General features: G+C 42.0%; 1 protein-coding gene across 1 annotated transcript in view; it reads left to right on the top strand.

Moving 5' to 3' along the window:
• The first annotated feature begins 721 nt into the window (after nucleotides 1-721).
• ptprn2 (protein tyrosine phosphatase receptor type N2) overlaps nucleotides 722-19,748 on the top strand; it is a 102,535-nt gene continuing 83,508 nt past the window's right edge. Inside the window, exons 1-3 of the mRNA XM_029457573.1 lie at nucleotides 722-1,111; nucleotides 12,272-12,322; nucleotides 18,435-18,548. Coding sequence (XP_029313433.1) covers nucleotides 1,027-1,111; nucleotides 12,272-12,322; nucleotides 18,435-18,548 — 250 coding nt within the window. The 5' untranslated portion in view covers nucleotides 722-1,026. The remainder of the gene's footprint in view (nucleotides 1,112-12,271; nucleotides 12,323-18,434; nucleotides 18,549-19,748) is intronic.

Below are 19,748 nucleotides of genomic sequence, written 5' to 3'. Positions count from 1 at the left end.
TAGAATATGTTGCATTGTCCCAGATTAAACTACCCAACAGCATATATAGTAAACAATAACTGCTCAACAAGTTCTTCTAATTGTGGTACTTAAAGTACATTCAGCTGAATGCACAACATTCACATTGTAGTAAGTAAATGATCGGATAGTTCTCCACTGCTAATATGCTGTAGACCTTTGTTTGTTGTTGTATATTTTGTTACGTCTTGGTCGTAGTAAAATCACCAGAAGAGGTCAATTATAGAAGTTATAATAAAACTCACTGAGTAGTGCTTGAAATGTATGTATATTCACCGAGATATAACTAGATAGATAAATATGTTTGTATTTAAATGTGTGTTTGTGTAATCTGTTTTTGTCAAGTTAAAAAGATGTTATTTCTGATATTTAATTTATAGGCTTGGTGCTCTAAAAATCTCTACAATAATGGAAATGAATAATAAAAAATCCCCACAAAGGGACTATAACAACATGTAGTTGTATTTATATGCAGTGACATTTCCTATATTGCTATAGCTTTCCCATAATAGCATTTTTGCTGTGATATGTTGTCTCATAAATCAACATTTGGAACAGTACATTCTTTTTTTCTCCAGTCAAGCTAATAAGATATATCAATCAATGTGAACGCCCTCTATTCCCCCCCCCCTCTGTTCTTCGTGATGGCTTCTGGGCAGTGATCAGTCAGTCAAACCTCCATTCACCCATCCATCCATCTTCCATCCATCCGTCCAGGGCGCTGTTGCATGCTGCACGCGCCATCCCGCCTCACCATGTGTGTTTGACGTCAGAATTTAGGAGGGGCTCCTCCGTGAAGCTGGTTGCTGTTTTTTGTGGTGCTGAAACAACGCCTGTATTGTGTTGCCTTTTAAGCCATTTTTTATTTCTTGCCTCAACGTTTCTGCACAAACATGCCTCTTTAGTCCGGGTCTCATCCGAGCAGCTCGCACGTGAGTCGCACGTCCATCATGCAGTTTTAGCGGAGGTGTGCGATGGATTAGTAGTACTGTGTTAGGCTGGAGCGGAATGGATTCACTGTGGTGTCCCATCCTCTTCGCTGCATTGGCTGTCAGCCTCTTCTCTTCACCTGCCCTTGCTGACAGAAAATTTGGTAAGAAACGTCACTTTATTTAGTTCTATTATGAAATGTTGTATCATCTCAGTCCGTGGGGATAAATCCACTTGACTGTCTCGGTTTGTCTCAACAAACCTTGCAAAAGTTATTTTCTATCATAGTTTATTCTCGTCGTTTTTGCAAGTGCACATTGCTTTCTTCTTGCTATTGCCAAAACTTGTGTTTGTGCTTTTTGGTGCAGCTGTTTGGATGAGATCTGAAGATCTGAAGTTACATAATGTATCAGGCCCGATGGATCCAGTGTTTCCTGTTCTACTTACTACTTGCGTAATGAACGATGGTCTTTATCTTAAATGCTAGTTTCATTCAAAAACAGCCAATAACGACTTTTACAGCTAGATTGATACTATAACTATAATAATGCACTTTAAGCTAATATCATATGGCTTTATTGGCTTCTATGCCCATAAAAAATAATCAACACATGCCCTTAAGGAGCATGCAATTTTAAGTCCAGTTTAATATTTAATAATTTCTTATGCCTCCTCATCTTTCATACGGCCCGGCTTCATTTCCAGACCCGGCCTTGTTGTATTTTCATTACCCTTGATTTGTTCTTGCCTCACTGTAATTTGAAAGAAGTATGGCACATGTCCAAAGTATATATTATATTAGAAAGTGAAGCCAATCGTGATAATTGTCCTTTGGTTAAGATGGAAATAGATTAGAGGATCTCATTTGATTTGTTTTTAGGCGTGTGCAATTTATCGCCTCCAATTTACACCTCTAATCACACTTACTGGTCTCGGATCAGCATTCAGAGCACATAAACTTACAAGGAGCAAGTGGAACATATAGGTCTCAGGTTGGCACTCATGCTCTGATGATTCATACAGGCACAGAGCTGCATCATAGTCTTTATATTTAGAAGCAGAGGGTGTCCATCCGCTGTACAGCTGTTAATCTGGTTGGCTGTTAGGTAATAAAGCATAATATAGAAAGTAAGAACTTGTTATTTGACACATGGGTTATTTTTTCTCCCTGCAAGTTTGTTAATTTATGCTTACAATACTTGTGAATGAGTCAGTGTTTTATTCCCCGAGCGTTTCTCTCATTTAATTCTCATATTTTTCCCTATATGTGGAAGAGGTCTCCATTGTCAGAGTGTGGCTGGGATTTAGAGGTGCTTAATGTTATATAATGAGTCCCACTGCAGATTACGCTTTGTTATTTTAAGTTTAGGATCAAGGTGTGCTGGTGTGATGCATCTACATGTAATAAAAACCAGTGCATATTCATGGGTGTGAGAGCATGCTGTGTGTGGGTGTTTATGTCCTGCCTGTCTGAGAGCACATGAAAGCCAGACGTGGGAGAAAGAAGTCTGAAGCTGCATATATTATGAAATTAAGTGCTGTTTTCAATTCATAGAGCCTGAAAATACTGTATGTTCTTTAGCATTTTTGAAGCACTCAATTCACTTCAACAATCGCCTACACCTATTAGGAGTTCACCGAATTTGACCTTTTAAAGCACAGGCTCTTGTGTAAGTGTGAATTGGTGGTAATATGTATACGGACAACAAAAATAAATGCATATAGGCCTATTGGAAGCAGTTCAACCTCTGCTAATTCTGCCCTGCTACCATATCACAAAACATAATGCCATATAAATGTACACTTTGAGTCAAAACAGTCTAAAGTCATCACAGAGAGACAGAGAACTAGAAAGCTAACGGTAAAGCAGGGCATGTCAGCTGTAAGCTAGCAGGGGAAATCACGGCTAGCTTTAGCTAAAGCTAGCTTAGTTATCTTAGCTGTAATCTGCAATTGAAAAATATCCATTTTGATGAAGCAACATTTTGGTAATTCAGTTTTTTATTCATATAACTACATGAGACGGTTGTTAAATCCAATCATGATGGAGATAAAAACACAGCTAACTCTTGCTAACTCTTGCTAACTCTTGCTAACTCTTGCTAGCACAGCCTTTTTGACTCCAGTGGAGTTAAATGCTTTTATTAAACTAACTTAAAACCACATAGGCTGCTTTCATCTCATTTATTATATCAATAAACTATATATGTATAGCACTTTTCATAATAAACTGATTTTTAATATATAAAGAAGATGGACAGGCGGACACCTAGCATAACATTAGTCTAACTTCTTAAATGACACATTTGAATGTATTAAATGTATTATTGATTTTAATATACTGTACATATTGATAGTAGGTGGACATCGTAAATTATTTTTTTAAATGCACAAATAAGATAAAATAACTGATTTTGTTTGTAGATACTTCCCTTGCAGATTGGCCAAAGGTAGAGTATAGTATCTTCTTTTTTTTAGGTCTTGAAATAAAATAATTACAAGCTTTCTCTCTGTTGCCACCAGCCTGAACATCTAAAAGCATTTTTCTCAATCTCCCCACTTCTGTAGTTCTCTGCCTTCATCATGTCGATCTGTTTCGTAGGTTATAGGTCACTTCTGCCTCGCATGGTTTAAATTCACTCTAAACTTACAGGATGACATAAACACCTTGATCTGATCATGATGTGTGCGCCGTCTCTTCGGGGTGACGCTTCCAACAAACCGTCGAGGTCATGGACACGTTGTACCTTTCCTGTAATTCTCCTGCTGGAAGAGACTCAATAAGCAGCCTGAAGTTCGGTGCCTCGAGGCATAATTCAAAAGCATGCTTGAGAATGAGCCAAATGGTGATATTGCTACCAGTGGAAGGTGTTTGACAAACTTAACAACACTGTAACACTTTAATTGTGTCATAAGATACACCCTGGAAGGCTGTGAAATGTTTTTCTACTGAAGAAAGAGATTCATTTAATTGAGGATCGGCATCTTTTCCACTAATGTTTAACTGTTTACACTAAGTTAAGAAGAATAGCATTTGAATAATGTATTCATTGACTAGCGAAGAGTACCCTGCCAATGGAAAGTTTGCAGGAATTGATTTTGTTGCACATTAACACTCCAGCGTCTCGCAATCAGTGTTGCGCTGAGGCTTGTTGTTAAAATTCTGTTCTGCATCTCTTTTCTGTTTGCAAAGGTTTGCCAGTGTCCTGATTTCCAATAACTTTGCTGAAAATCCCACCCATACATAGTGTGTTAGCTCAACAGGCAGCTGCAAGGTCATGTTCCGCTAGCAAGATAAATACTTTCAGCAAGTTTGTTGAGCAGACACTGAATCAACTAAAATAGAGAAATATCTAATAACGCTGTAAGTTATGAATTTGGGGATTTAACGAAATGACAATATCAATCCAACTCCCACCAGGGTGTTAACCCTATTCTAACAATGTGTTTGCAAAATCTCGCAGGAACGCGGAGATCAGAGATTTAAAAATGTCTCCAAAGTGGGCCTTGCATGAAAATGAAAAACCATATTGATTTGTGTTGGTTACCAAAGCTGTGTAGCATTCGCGGCAGGCTTTAAGGATTCTGCCTCGGCTCACCTGCACCTCTAGAAATGAGTCGAGTGAAGGAGTGTTACAGTCTGTATTAATGGATGGAGATATGTGACAGGGTCGCTTATCTCCAATACACGCAGACATTGTCTTTTAAGGCTGTGCTGCCGGGTCTTTTCATTACGGATGGCTTTCAGCAGCCCTCGTCTAATATACCCAGACAAGTAAGATTTGATTCATAGGCTGCTGAGCTCTATCTATTTTGCCACAGGCCTCTGTCATCCCATAGATATCAGAAATGAGTGGTGATATCAAACATTTTATAGTGGTTATAAATCATCTCGGAAGATTGAAATGTGCCGTCACATGAGGATAGATATTTTACAACGGCGTGGATTATGAACATGGTGTTATATCCGAGTGAGGTTAGACATCTTGTTTCACTGCAAGTGCTTTGTTTTTGTCCTATAGATGGCATTTTAAAACAGTTTCTGCAAACTAAAAGCGTCAATGAATGTATGTGATAGGAGGAACTACAACTGTACTTGAAATACAATTTATAGACTGTATATAAAGACAATCATGAGTAGGTCTCACGTTTAGTCTTTCGATCTGTGCCACAACAATGTGTCTACAGCCGTGCTAGCTTCAGTGTTTACCATGTCAAACTTTTGCCAATAATAAAAAGAAATCTGAGGTTGATGGGGATGACATGATTGCGTGTCGCAAATTTCCTGCCAATCCATAAACAAAATGTTTGGACATTTAACTAAAACAAAGTGAGGAGGATTCTTCTTCTGGGGTTGGAACATCGTCCTCCCGATCAACTGTCTAAACCCGTAATATTTCCATTCAGTCCACAAATCAATAAGCGGAGGAAAGCGACACGTTCCTCACGATGGCTCATACTGTATGTGAAGCAGAGACGTGATTAAAAAGAAAATCTAATTTAGAAAACTCTGCTTCAACGCCCTCTGAAAACGAATCATAATTAAAGTAAAAACCGATCCAATGATAAAAACTAATAGGACTGCCAAAACGAATAAATCTGTGGCGCGGTGTCTCTCAGCCTCAGTGAAAGGTCACAGTGCATTCTTCTTATCTCTTAAGACGTCTGAGTCATCCTGACTGAACTGTGAAGGGTCAGCCAGCTTCACTCCACACTTTATTAACACTTTGGACGTGGAGCTTTTCTAAAACATTCACTAAAGTTTTTGACTCACAAATGAAATGTATTTTATTGGATGACATTTTATTATGAAGTACAGCCCGTCTTTGTGCACATGGCGGAGCAATGGTGGTCAAAAGAGCCTGTTCTCCTAAATTAATAATGTGAACAGCTGCAGGATTCGAGTGTAATTGGTCCAACATCAAGAATTTCTGCAATCATCTGTTGTTGAATGTAAATTATGCCCTATTGATTCTAACTAATAAACAGCACACGGTGTTATAAACGACCTGTTCTCAACTGCAACGAGCCAACACACAGCTGCTGCGGCCTTGTTTTTACAGTCGGACACTGATGAGCTATTCATGAAGTGTTGCTGTATTTCCAAATGCATAAGATATTTAAGTTAATTTCAAAGCCTCTAAAGTGTATGCAGTGATTTTCTTCTTGACACGACGCAGGCTGTATATTCCTGGCTTGGGATGCCGCCGTGGCTGGTGTGATAACAGACGAAGTGCGATGTTTCTTTGTGACTTAACAGATGCTCGGAGGAGTGTGTTGGCTTTCGAGATGAGGGAGTGGGAGCAAAGCGTCTGGCTCTGCTTCTGTGTCTTTCCCGGCAAATGTCAGCGGCTCTTGAGACGAAGGGAAGCGTGTCAAACAGACGTGTCGAGGCAACGCAGCTCGTTATGTTCTCTCTCTCTCTCTCTTCCGGTTCAAGGTGAACCGAGATATTCTGGGTCAAGGAGGAAGAGAGGCGAGGAAGGTCAAGAGGACGGCTGTTCTTTTACTCCCTAATCTAAATCTGATTACATTTCACTGGAGCCTTTTACTCTCCTACTTTGTTTTACTCGTCAGCTGTAAGAATATGATGCGTTAACACTATATGCATGTTGGTAAAACTTACTCGCACATAAACCAGTGCAGAGCTTAGTGCTCTCTCCCCTCGTCGTACACCTGAGCTTCACCGCCTCGGGACGCAGAGTGAGAACATCCTCGGGTATTAAAAGGAAGCTTCAAAGGCTCCTTTCCACAACTATTTCATTCGCTTTCAGTTGACCCGGTGTTTGGTAAAGGTCACCTCTGTGTTGCAGAGCCCCCATTTTATAATTAGGACGATAACACCGTTAGGAGGATTCTGAAGGCTGCCAGGTTGAGCACGAGGATTGATCTGTACCATCTCAGCTGATTAATACTCCGGACCATTTCTCAGTGCAGCACAATGACCGTTGGGAGGAAAGCGAGGCCGCCGAGAGACTACTGGGGGAGGATTTCTCTTACGTTTGCGACTAATTGATACGACTACTGTAGTCTGCAAAGTACATTAGTGACACAACACACCCTGCTCACATGAAGCTGTTTGTAGCATTATTCATTATTATACTGTTATAGTTCAGTCTTATCGCTCTGATAGGGTGTGAAGACATACACATGCATTGTGACAAGCAAAGGTGCTTCACTCCTCAGGTGATGCAGCTGAGCAGTTTCATTATGAACTATAAAAAACAGGAATGACTTGGGCACACATGCATTTAAATGACTACTTTTCATCTGTAGGGAATGTAGTACCCTAAGCATGTGACTCCCTGCGCTTTAAATGAGGTTCAACTGGCACTCATAAGAGTTAAACCTTTTACTCCATCTGGAGGACTGGAGATTTCCCTCGGGTGCCGGGCTGTATCGGGTCACTTTGAGCTCCTCAGGGTGAGTACGCTTGCTCTGCTTCTGCACTTCAAACGCCCAATCACGCGTCAGAAGAGGGGAGACAATCAAATGTCTGAAACATTCAATGCGGGTCAGAGAAAAAAGGTCAAGCTGGCCTATTTCTGGGTCCTCTGCTGCCGCAGTGAAGCTGACATCTTTAATTCATGGCCGCTGTCTGGGCTGTCGCCTGGACCTGGCAGCTGCGTGACTGAGAGTGACCTGCCTGCCGGGGAATTATGAGACATATTCTCTGAAGAATCTGTGAGGAATGTGTTTGGTTGCACTCCTCTGGTTGGCAGGTGGTTTCATGTCAGGTTCCCTCTTCCATCATAATGACCTCAAAGAGTCCCGGCTTCTAGCTCCTACTAATTATTCATGGTTTTTTTTTAAATAACTTTATATTCTCTGATGCATTACATGTTATTTCAAGGAAAAGTTTGACATTTTGGGGAATACAATTCTTTGCTTTCTTGCCTAGAGTTAGATTAGAGCATGTGTACAATATCGAGCTGTTTCCCCCTGCTTCCAGTCTTTGTGCTAAGCTAAGCTAAGCTAAGCTAAGCTAAGCTAACTGGCTGCTGGCTGTAGCTTCACATTTAGTGTACAGACATGAGTGATGTTGATTTCTTATTTCTTTGCCTTCACAGTAACGGTATATTTGTGGGTGTGAAAATGTCACGGCATTAATTAAACAACTGTTATAACAAGAGCTTGTCATGTTCAGATGAAAAGTGCAGGAGGAATATATAAGATTGTTGAGCCACCGTGGCAGCATTGCTGACATGTGACGTGCCGCTCTTGACAAGAACAGACCTTTTGGTGCAGAGAGAAGCTCGGAGCCATCTTTAATTTTAGCAGGCGAACGCCTTAATGACACAAGCTGTTAAAATCTGCAGACATGGTGTCAAGCTGATGCTAATTTGCTTGCAGGTGATGTTCTTCTCCGCTGTCCCTGCTCCAGCCGCGCTCCCTTTTCAGTTCACTTGCACTTTTATTACCGTCGTCACCCGCGGCACTGTTCTGAAATGGCTTCTTTGGCTGACAGCACAGGTGTGTGAGTACATGTGTGACTAAAAATGAGTCGGGTGTCCTTGGTCGCAGGTTATAATTATAATAAAAGATATGTCTGTGGCCCCGGAGAGTGAATGAAATATGTCCTGTGACTGCAGCAGGCTCTGGGAGGGGCTGTACTTGCTGCCAGACTCCCAGCATCCTCCTTGGCCTCTCAGGCATCACAGATGGTATCCCGGCACCGGCCAACCACCTGTGAGGGGAAAGTGAACGATAAAGTCTCTTACTTGTTGTTCAGCCTTGGGTGCATCCTCATCGGGACATATTTAATGTTCCAGGCAAGGTCGGCCAATCGCTTCCAAACGTTTGGGGAAAGTCTGAGCAGCTCCTCCAGACCGAAACCTGCTCCGAGAGGCGTAAAGGGGGGGGGGGGGGGGCTTGGTAATGTACAGGTGGAGACTACCTGAAATATTAATGTGGTTATATTGTTTTCTAATGAGAAACTCCTCATTCTAATGTAATTGCTTTTCCTTAAATGAGCTTTTCCCTTTAAACACGCTCCTCTCTAATTTCACGCCCCCGAGGGTACACACCAATGTTGTTATGTTCCCGACACGCTGTGTGTGTGTGATTGTGTGTGTGTGTGTGTGTGTGTGTGTGTGTGTGTGTGTGTGTGCATGGGCGTGTTGATCCTTGCTTACATTTACAGAAGACACTTGCTGCCCTTCATAGCAGTTAGTGGTGATAAGGCAGGCAGGGGGCATCATGGGAAAGCGTCTCTCAGCTCACAGCTTTGGAGAGATGCTCTTGAGGTGTTTAGGTCACTGGTAATTGATCCAGGTTCTGCATTTCTGTAAGTGTTTTATGCAAAAACCTCTATATTGCATTTCATTTGAAAAGACAGACGAGGACAAAACTCTGGAAGATCCGTAGGCTCGCAGATCTTTCTCTTATTTCACAGTCTTCTGAGAATATAGGCCACTTACTACCAGTATATCATGTTAACAAACCAGTGAACTGACTTACTGCATCCGCTGACCTTCCTGGATTCTCCCTGCACACTGTGGTTGTAAATGAGGTCACACGGTGCCTATTTTGGGAGGGGAAGCTATTGCAGCACCTGTAGTTAGCACATCGAGTGCTGCTGTTAAAGAGTATTTTCATAATGGATTAATCCGGCGGTGATTATGATGATTGATTGTTTTGTTTTAATGTTTTATTTTGCCCAGATGTTTAGTTTATAATATAATACTCACAAAGCAGTAGATCCTCACATTTGAGCTTCTAAAACCAGATACTTCTTAACTAACTAACTCATTTATTATCTAGAGCTGCAACAAGAAGTCTGTTTTGAATATACACTTCATATTCATTGATTTATAAAGTTTGTTTTACACATATTTTAAACATTTGACTAGTTTTAGCTTCTCAAATGTCTTGTGAATTTAAAGACGCCATGACGTCACATTTGGACACATGATGAAAAAATAAAGACAACGCATTGAACAGGTTGCGTTTACACACCGATCAACTAAAAAGCCCACAAAAAACACCTCCGATGATCCACTGAGGCTGCACTCAATGTTTCCCATTGATGAGCTACTGTGATGAGGTTGACATGGCAACAGAGCATCAACACTCGACAGCATGTGTAGGGCTTTTCTGGAAAGGTAATTCCCTTTTTTTGTAAAATCATCTTGTACGCCTAGAATCACACAAGATAATGTGGTTAGTCTTTTGTCAGGATGCTTCATTAAGATATAACATGGACACATCTATTTTTTTTTCCCTTTCTTCCTCATCCACGACGAGTCGAGCATCCTTTTGTTTTGTTTTTCGCCTCAGGTAATCAGCAGCATCCACCGTGATTGCATTTTAATTAAAAAAGCGCCATTTTAATCATCTCTGGCGTGGTGCAGGAGAAAGGCGATGTGGCGTTATCAATCCTATGTCCCTGCCTATCACACACACAAGCAAACACACACACACACACACTCTATGTCTGACTAACTATGCTTGGCTGGGTGCTTCATTAAATAGAAGGTCGTAATTAATATTGAGAGCTGACAAGGCCTCCCAGAGAACCCAATGCATTAAGCAGGGAAGTGATGAGGAGGTAAAGTTGAATGGACTGACACTAATTGCAGAGCGGTGAGATGCGTGGTCAAGAGGGATTGTGTGGCTCTTTCTAAGTGCTTACAAGTGTCTCGTATACAGTATGTTTGTAGTCATCTTCAAGCTTAATCTCAATTATTGGTAAAATATTGATCTGCATAAATCTGAAGTTTGTTTTTCCTGCCTAATATTCACTCGCTTTCATCTCCCGTGGTGGGTTTTTATCAGAGCAGACCAAAACAAAAAAGCTGAAAGATGCTAAAATGCTTCGTAGAGTTGCGGCGAACTGCAGAAACATATACATTTAATCCATTGTTCATTTAAAAATAATGATTGGAGCAGCTATACGATTTTGTAAAACAGTTTAAATGTGTGCAACTCTAACTCTAACCCTGGATCTTCTGTGGCAGGAAGCTTCTTTGTTGTTGTCATGGCTAACCTGCAAAATGTAGCTTAATCTGTCCATGAAAATGAGGCATGCATGGTGTATAAAATAACAGTGAAATGCGAGTTTTCAGAAAATCCATTTGTGGTCTTGGTTTTCGTTCAGTAAGTTGTTTCTCTTCAGTTCAGGACATTCTGCCTTTTAGTGTTGTTCTAGAGAGCCGAGCGACCTTACAGCTCTGCTATGACGCCTCACTATGTGACTACATCGTTAAATAGCCATTTTGCTGACATTGAAGCCATTACCTCCCAAAAGAAGTAATTTCCTGATATGTCCCCTCAACTCCCGGACAAAATGACTGCATATTGGGTCTGTATGATCGAGTTATCGTGCACACTAAACAGAATAATGATCCTCACGATGGATCTCCGAAGAAGAAACTTGAAACAAGTGATGCCTGAAAAGTTCCTCGTCCACACGTTGACTAACAGACATGTCGCACCTTTCTCTTCTCATTATTAAAGAAGTCTGACAGAGGCCTCTCCTCCTCCTCAGCCTGTTCTTTATTCATGGTCACGAGCTGCTTATTGCTGTCCATCGAGGCCACCGGGCCAAGAGGCTGCATCCAATCACGTCACTCCTGCTGATGAGCTGAAGCAGGGAAACGGCAAAGATAAAAGAGTTGACGAACGAGGGCTGAGGCTTGACCTAGTTGTTTACAGATTGTCTACGTGTTGCCAACACTGCAAAATGCCATAAAGTTCTCTCGTATCAGCCTGTCAAGAACTTTTTCAACAAACCTAAAAGGTTGTTAGTGGCTCATTTCTTGGCTGAAGGTGTGATTATTGTCTGGGCTCGTTTTGACCCTGAACACAACACTTCAAGAGGAGTTTTTTTACCCCACTGACTGTTTTCTTCTTCTTCTGTGGTGGATCACCAGCGCAGACCGGCAAGCAGAATCAGTCCTCCGCTCGCTGCAACTCTCACGTGTGAAATATGAATAGGAACAGCTACCCATAATGCACCTGTCATTTGTTCATTTATTAGTCTGGAACACCCAGCCCTGGTCGAAGCGTTAAAGTTCATTAATATTCATACACCATCCATAAATGGAAACGTTGGGGTATTAGTGTCAGAGACGGGATAGGAAAAGTCACACTAATTGATGATTGATGGCTCTGCCATTAGTGGCGAGGCCCACAGCCAGACTTAATGCAGTACTGAGCTGCACTTTTATTGAGCGGTGACATATTTAGAAAATGTGACATTAGGCTAATTCTGTTCTGTAATTCAGTCCATTTTCTGTACATCCAGTCTCTGTACTGTGTACTTATTCTCATGTCCGTTATCTATTATTAAGTCTTGTGTCTCATCTTCTCTTTCCTCCAGGTTGCCTGTTTGAAGACGAGCTCTGTACACCGTATGAGTTCTGCGTCAATGGTAAGTCAGTCTCAGAGTCGTGTCCGCCTACCACACCTCATTATATTGTACATCCTCCCTGTGGTATCAACCATCATCGACCCAACGCAGCTATAAAGCCACGCTGGCTATTTTTAACCATTCAGGGATTTATTCATAGATAGATGGTCATTGGAGAGCTTACTCACAGCATTTAGTTTCAGGCTCAGTTCAGACGTATGAGTCATGTTTTCAGAAAAGCATTAAAACATCCGGGAGCCGCGCTGCAGCAGGAAGCTCTAAACATCTACACATCTAACGAACTACACGGCTGATAATAGAAACCATTCGGGTGTTTCTCGCGTTTACTTAAACCCGCAAATGGTCATCTATAAAAAAAACATCTTTTCATGGAGGATGTGTCAGTGGTTGCCCTGACAGCATGTCATAATCTTCACGTGGTGAAAGGTTAGTGTATTCTCCCTCAGTGGAACGCCATCTTTTACTTCCATGCACAGTGGGAACCTACATCCATCCCCGTGCATGTTTAGTTTTTGGCTTCACGAGCGTAATGATGGAGGTTTGTTTTGTTTTGTTCGCTCCCTTCATTCACTTTCTGCAGATTCAACACGCAATCAATTTCACAAACAAGATGAAGCCGGCGAAGGAACACTTGCTCGTTGGCAGACAATAGATTAACATGCACAACATGCTGTGACCTATAGGAGGCCGCGTGGAGTTACACACAGGACAAGCAATAAAAAAAAAAACAGGAGGATATTCAAACGAGTACCAGTCTGAATATTAATGTATCAATAAGGAGAGGCGGGTGAGAATGACCTGAGTTAATTCTGCTTTTTGTCTGTCGGCTTCTCCCTGGTTATGTGGGTGCTTTTGTGTAAAATGCTTCTTAGTTTTCATGATATTTTCTAGTAATCAGTCAATAATTGATTCTTTCCCACAACTCAAGGTGACACAAATATATTTCCCCCCCAATACTCATGGCAAAAGCTATTCACATATTCAATGAACCATTATGTCTTTATGTCAAAATAGTTGCTGATTTATTTTCCGTCGATCGATTACAATTGATTGCTCTATTACTAAATGTTTACCAAAGTGCTTTGCAGAGAGATGACAACTCCAGAAACACGAAAGTAATAATGAAAATCGATCGTAATGAACGGATAAAAATCAATAATTATGAATAAAAGTATAAAATCACAACAGGCATATTGCAAAGAGAAATAATAGTAGAGACGTTATAATGAATATCAACTCAAGAAAAGACATGTTGGGTGTTACATGACCGTAAGTATTAAGCTACAGCTAGCAGCCAGTTAGCTTAGCTTAGCTTAGCTTAGCATAAAGACGGGACCTGGCTCTGCCCAAATGGCTTACAAGATGCAGACTAACTTGTTCATTAGTGAGCTTTACAGGTTGGAAGAAAACGGTATCAATGTTATTGTTGAACTACGTTGTAAAGATGGGTTATAAGATATCTCTTAGCGGAGGTGAGCTCTAATAGTGAGCGGTACGTAGTAGCTTATTTGAGATCTCCTCCCTGATTTCCATATTAACCCAGTTCAGGAGGAAACAAGGGAAGGAAGAGACAGTGCAGGAGAGAAATATAAAAACCTGACTTTAATTACACAGTTTGCATTGGTTCAGAGGGGAGCAGCCTAATGGAGGGAAATTGCTGACACCTCGACAGAACCCCCTCCCCCCCCCCTCCCCCAGAGGCACAGATGGAGTCGTGGTGGGTGTGGAAGTTTTATATTACATTGGACTATCATGCAAATCTGACACGGATGGTCATATATTTCCCCACATCTTTTCATTTCCTCACTGTCAATTTTATATTTATTTTACATTGCTTTGGCCCAAATTGCAGCGATCACATTATCATTCTCACACTGAAATATAATTACGCTCGATAAAGGCAAATATATACAGGCAAGAAAGACCAATGTTGGATTAATGTTGTACCTAATATGCAAGTAATGAGACGTTATTTAGTTGCTTCATAACACCTCTACGTGTATTCAGTCTGCGCTCTGTCATTCTCCGTCAGAGAGAGCAGCAGCAGCCGCCGCACAGACAGAGGATGAGTGGGAGTAACTAGGTCTGCCACTTCAACTCTTCCCCACGTCCCTGAAGGAGTAACCTGGTTTATTCTGGGCTGGGCCAACCGTGCTCTTCCTCACTCGTGCTGTTGCCATGCAAAGAGGCTGAGGGGAAGGAAGGAGCTGCTCTCTGTGGTGTCAATCGGCACCATTGTGTACGCGTCATTCACAGTGCATGTAGCAGGTATTACCCCCTCTGGTGGAACATTGAATCAGAGGAGATTTAATGTAGCTCTAAATGAATAACAAATATAGAATACAAAACATATGTTAGCCAAAGTATTCATCCACCAAATCTACCCTGGTGCAGCCAAGTGACGTTTGCTAAACCTTTGACCAATACCTGTCAAGCTTTCTGATCCTGGGTGTGACATATAAGATAATGTTGCCAGATTTACCACCAAACAGTTGAGTTTGGCCGTATACAGCCTGCGAGAACATTTGATCCGGCCCTCGAGGTAATTCGTAAGCAAAAAAAATCCACTAGCAAAAAAAAATTAGACGCCAATATTTTAAACGGCCGACTGTTTTTCCTGGCCACGGTCAGGGTCCCTGAACACAACACGAGGGGACCGTGTCATCACGTGGTCACGTCATGTCAAAAAACTTCAATATTAAACGAGACTGTCGTTGACATCAGTGAACGCAGCGTGGCGAGTGTAAACAAGAGAAAGGTGGATGTGGAATGTCACTTTCCAGGAGAAATGGACGAACGATTATTTCTTTGTGGAAGTTAAAGGCCAGTGTGTCTAGTTTGTGCGGACGTACTTGCGGTGATGAAAAATAATCTCGAGCGTCATTACTGCACGAAACATGCCGAACTGCACGAGCTGAAAGGACGAGTGTTTGGATAAAGTTAACGCTCTTCGGCGGAGTTCGGCCCAACAAGCAGCTCTCTGCAGAGCGTAACATACAAACATGGACAGATAGAGAGGTAGACCACCACACCAAGAACACACTGTTCCACCACTGCACTCCTATTATGTTCTACCCTGTAGATGTTAGCGTGTAGATCCATTACAACCCTCCACATATCATTAGATCTGCTGTCATGGCTCAGTTTGAAACCAACCTCTTACTTTCTCAGGGCTTCCTCCTAAAAGGTTACAGTATGTGATTACCCTGAGACCGGAAATGCATTTTAATTTGATGCAACTCTCCAGGGTGTGTGGCTTACTGGTGTGACAAGCTAAGCTAAAGTACAGTGGGTAAGTGCTCCGAGTTTCCCTAAGGGCACAGGTTGTCTCCCATTAAACGCTTAACCAATAGTTCTATCGACTGGTGGTCATCTCGCCTCCACTTGGGCCATTATTGTCTGAAAACGTCCCCTCTGTATTTTAGATTTAAACAATGTAGGTGATGCTTCTATTGATCGAAGCTTGCAACGAGTTCAACTGACAACTAAAACGCTTTTAAGTTACCGCCGCAAAATCTATAATCCCAAACAATCTGCACGGCCGGGGAGAAAGAGCGCCGACGCAGAAGCTAAGAATAATCAAGAAGTGCTAAGTGAAAAAACATCTTTAAGTATTAAAGATATGAGACTATCTGAGATGTAATAATAGAGCTAATTCATATTCCACTTCCAAATTGAATAGGCGGTATGTTTTGATGTAGTTTATCTTTATTAATTTCTGTATTAGCAGAGCACATCTGGCCGGTCTCGGTGCATCGGTTCAGGCCTACAGCTGAGACACCTGTTCCAATACGTCTTCATTTGTGTCCCGGGTCCGTCTTCCCCTCCCACGTGCAGCCTTTAGAAATGCTTTGCTGACTGTCAGCTTTAGTGTTTGCTCGTGTTATCCCCGAGTATTAGCCTTCACAGTTTAAATAGCTTTAGCAGCAGCCGGGTGTCGCGCTGTCTGTCACACTGGGAGAAGAGACGGCGTCTGGATTTACAGCTCTTTACCTTTATTCCTGTCAACACGGCACTTATCCAGACGCAGCTCCTCTTTAGTGGGGAAGGTCACTGATATGCAGGATTTGTACATGGAAGGATTGATTGATTTTGTGGCCTGTTTCATGCATTATAGATTAGATTGATCAAGGTGCATTTGCATTGCGGTTCCCTTTTGTCCGTCACAGTGACACAAGGCACAAATTGATCCATCGTCGGCTTAATATTTTCCATAAACCTGACGGATGATGATTAGAAAATCACTCTGTTCTGATCTGCTTTGATAGATTTTTTGCTTCATTCCCCAAAAAGCCTTGAATGTGTCGGACCTACATAGATCTCTTGCACTAAAACCTTCAGTAATCTGCTGACACATTTGAGGAAAGATTCTCTGATATTTAATTGCCCTGCATTTCTGTGTTATTTTCAGATTTCACTTCGCTTCATGCACGTCCGAGCCTGAATTTAAAATGTTTTTTGGCTGTCAGAAAATCCTGCAATAAACCATTGTTGCTTGATAATCTCAGTACTGTGATACACACACTATACAGTGACAGAACAGGGCTTTGTGATTCATCGAGCATTATGTGGCTCTGAATGATTCAGCATCACTTCGATAAATCAACTATAATGTTTGTCGCATAAGGAACCAGCCGCCGTTCGTTTCTTACATAACTTAAATTAAATCCTACAGGAAGACCTCGAGAAAACCTTATGTTGTCATTATGTTAACCGCGTCACCCGTGATGACGTCATTAGAAACGAGCGGATGTTGGCGAAGAGCAGCGAGACTTTCTGATTCAGACGTCTGTGATGCATCTGTAGGTGGGAGCGTTTCCTCTGCGCTGTTAAAGATCCCAAAATAAGTCCTGAGCGTTGCACTGTGTTGTCTATGCTAATGCACCACCTCCCACGGGCTTCTTCCTGTACAGAGCTGTCATTTAACGGGTCACAGGCAAAGTGTGTGCGGGGGGGGGGGGGGAGTCAGGAAAACACCAGCTTCTCGTTAACAATAAGAATTTGATTTAGTGCCTGACATCCCGTTATTATCTTTGTAATCTACAGCCACTGAATTTTACACCGAACATGCCTCTGTACTGACATTACTTGTACTCAAAGCTGGAAACGGATGCTTGGTGATGTGTAAATAGATGAATAGAGAGAGGGAATGTTTTTCTTTTTGATGCAAAGGTAAAGCTCGACGTGCCGTATCAAAATGTTAAATCACACAGAGGATTAAGAAATATTAATGATGATAAATGACTTTGGCGGAGGAGATGTATAATTGCAGCATGTAATGGACATCAGCGTTGGTGTATTCTACGGTCCCCGACCATACAGTCTGTGTCCCCGACCTGTCGATGAGCATCAATCGTACCATTGATGTGTGCTGTCACCGTCCGACATCTTGGGCCTAATTAATGGGATGCTGTGGTGCATGGCAAAGTGTTGATTCACATCATTAGATCCCATTTAATCACAGTGGCATCCTCACATGTACTCGCACACGGTAGTATGCATGATTGCCCACACACAGGCACACACACACACACACACACACACACACACACACACACACACACCGACAACATGGCTCAGATCCAATCTCCAGTATTCATCTCCAGAGATCATCTCAGAGGTGGACTTTCATTTAGTGACTTGAGCCAACAAGGGTTTCTATCTCCAGCCGAGCAATTGTGACACACGGGTCATTTATATTCCAGGCGTTACGTCTGCACACTGCTTCCTGACCCCTGAGCCTCAGCATCCTTCTGAGGTCTAGACCAGCCATTGAAATATGGGGATCTGATAGGGACTCTGTGGTGTGGGTTGCCTAGCAACCTGTATTGAGTGAGGCAAGAGGCCTGCTGATGGGGAGATTACCAGGGTCCCTGATAAAGTCTTTCCTGCCATGAACGGCTGCTTATCGTGCTGCTGTCAGAGGGAAAATGTCAGCTATTACCGCCCCCAAAACAGGAAGTTAGAGGTACCGAGACACTGCAGTTGCCACACACCATTAAACATTTCAACGGAGCAAAAATGTCTTACATCTTCTTCATGTGTGCCTCTCACAAACATGTCCCTCATGACCCTGGTTTCACCTTTTTCTCCTCGTTTCTTTTTTCTGTAGATGAAGTGTTTGGGAGGTGCCAGGAGTTGGCCGCTGCAGACTTGTACACATACGATATTTCTTCCTCTGCTCTGCAACGCCTCAGGATCCTCCTACAGAAACTGGCTCACAGAGGTACATGCTGACTGTTTGTCTGTCTGTCTGTGTCCGAGTGTCTTTTTCCCGCCTGTTCAGCAGCCTTTATCAGTCATGTACAGGGCTTACAGCAAATGCCTGTCAACTGCCTTTGCGTGACGCAAGCCAAATAAGCCAAGCTGTCTCCTCAGCTAACGTAGAGCAACACCATTGAGCTAGAACAGGTCATTTGACTCATCGGGCCATTGTTTTCCCATCATCGCCTAACTTTAGCAGCCAATCTAATTGGCTTGTATGCCGGTGGGACATTTAGAGCTAATTTTGTGGATGAGTAACTGTGAGGTGTGCAGTGTAATCACATCAGACAGTTTCTCCTTCTCAATCAATGGCAGCAGCTAATGTGTTTGTTATATAACAGGTTACATCTTCATATAGTGCATTTTCAATAAGCTGTCTTCATAACAGAAGTAACTTTATAGCTTATTATGAATGAAAGTTACAGTAGGAATTTAACGGTTCAAGCCTGGCTGAGGATTTAAGGGTCTCATCAGCACGTCTCCTCAGTTCGGTCACGTTATCAAGGCTGATTTTATATTCATGTGTTGTGCTGTCTGTGGGAGACGGAGCTTCTTCTTGCTGATGGTTGTTACAGTGTGAACAACAGCTAGAAATGACTGGAGCCTCCAGGCAGCCTGCTAATATGGATCCATAGCTGTAACTGCTTCACAAATGTCTCTGGAAAGGTATGAAAAGGTATTGTCTGCCCATAAAATGCTAAAAAATTGCTTAAATGTGACCAATATAGGACCCAAAGCGTTACATGGGCCCGTCATTTGTTCATAATTTGTTTCTACAATTCACCATATATGTGAGTTAATTGTTCCACACTAAATTAATAAACATTTATTTTGGATTAAATGCAGCAGTTATTTTCCTCTCAGCCAACAACTACTCATAAAGTCAACTAACTATATCCAGTCTCAGACCCGTGTCTCTATTTTCCTTATGATTAGTACTAATTAAAACTTTATTTATTTACAGGAAACTTCTCAGGAAATTATTAATGCATTTGTAGGAAATTACAGACCAGTGTTACCAAGAAACTTAGGAGAAAACTGTGTTTTTCTGCATATTTTCTCCACACATTTGGCAGCCTGTAAGTGCAGTTATAGCCCACCAGGGGGCAGTAGACACCTTTAACACAGACCGTGACCACAAACATCAACCCTCCAAATATAA

This window comes from Cottoperca gobio, chromosome 20, assembly GCF_900634415.1.
Source record: "Cottoperca gobio chromosome 20, fCotGob3.1, whole genome shotgun sequence".
Taxonomy (NCBI): domain Eukaryota; kingdom Metazoa; phylum Chordata; class Actinopteri; order Perciformes; family Bovichtidae; genus Cottoperca; species Cottoperca gobio.
The sequence above is the reverse complement of the archived record's forward strand: the minus strand, read 5'-3'. Positions and strand labels throughout refer to the sequence as shown.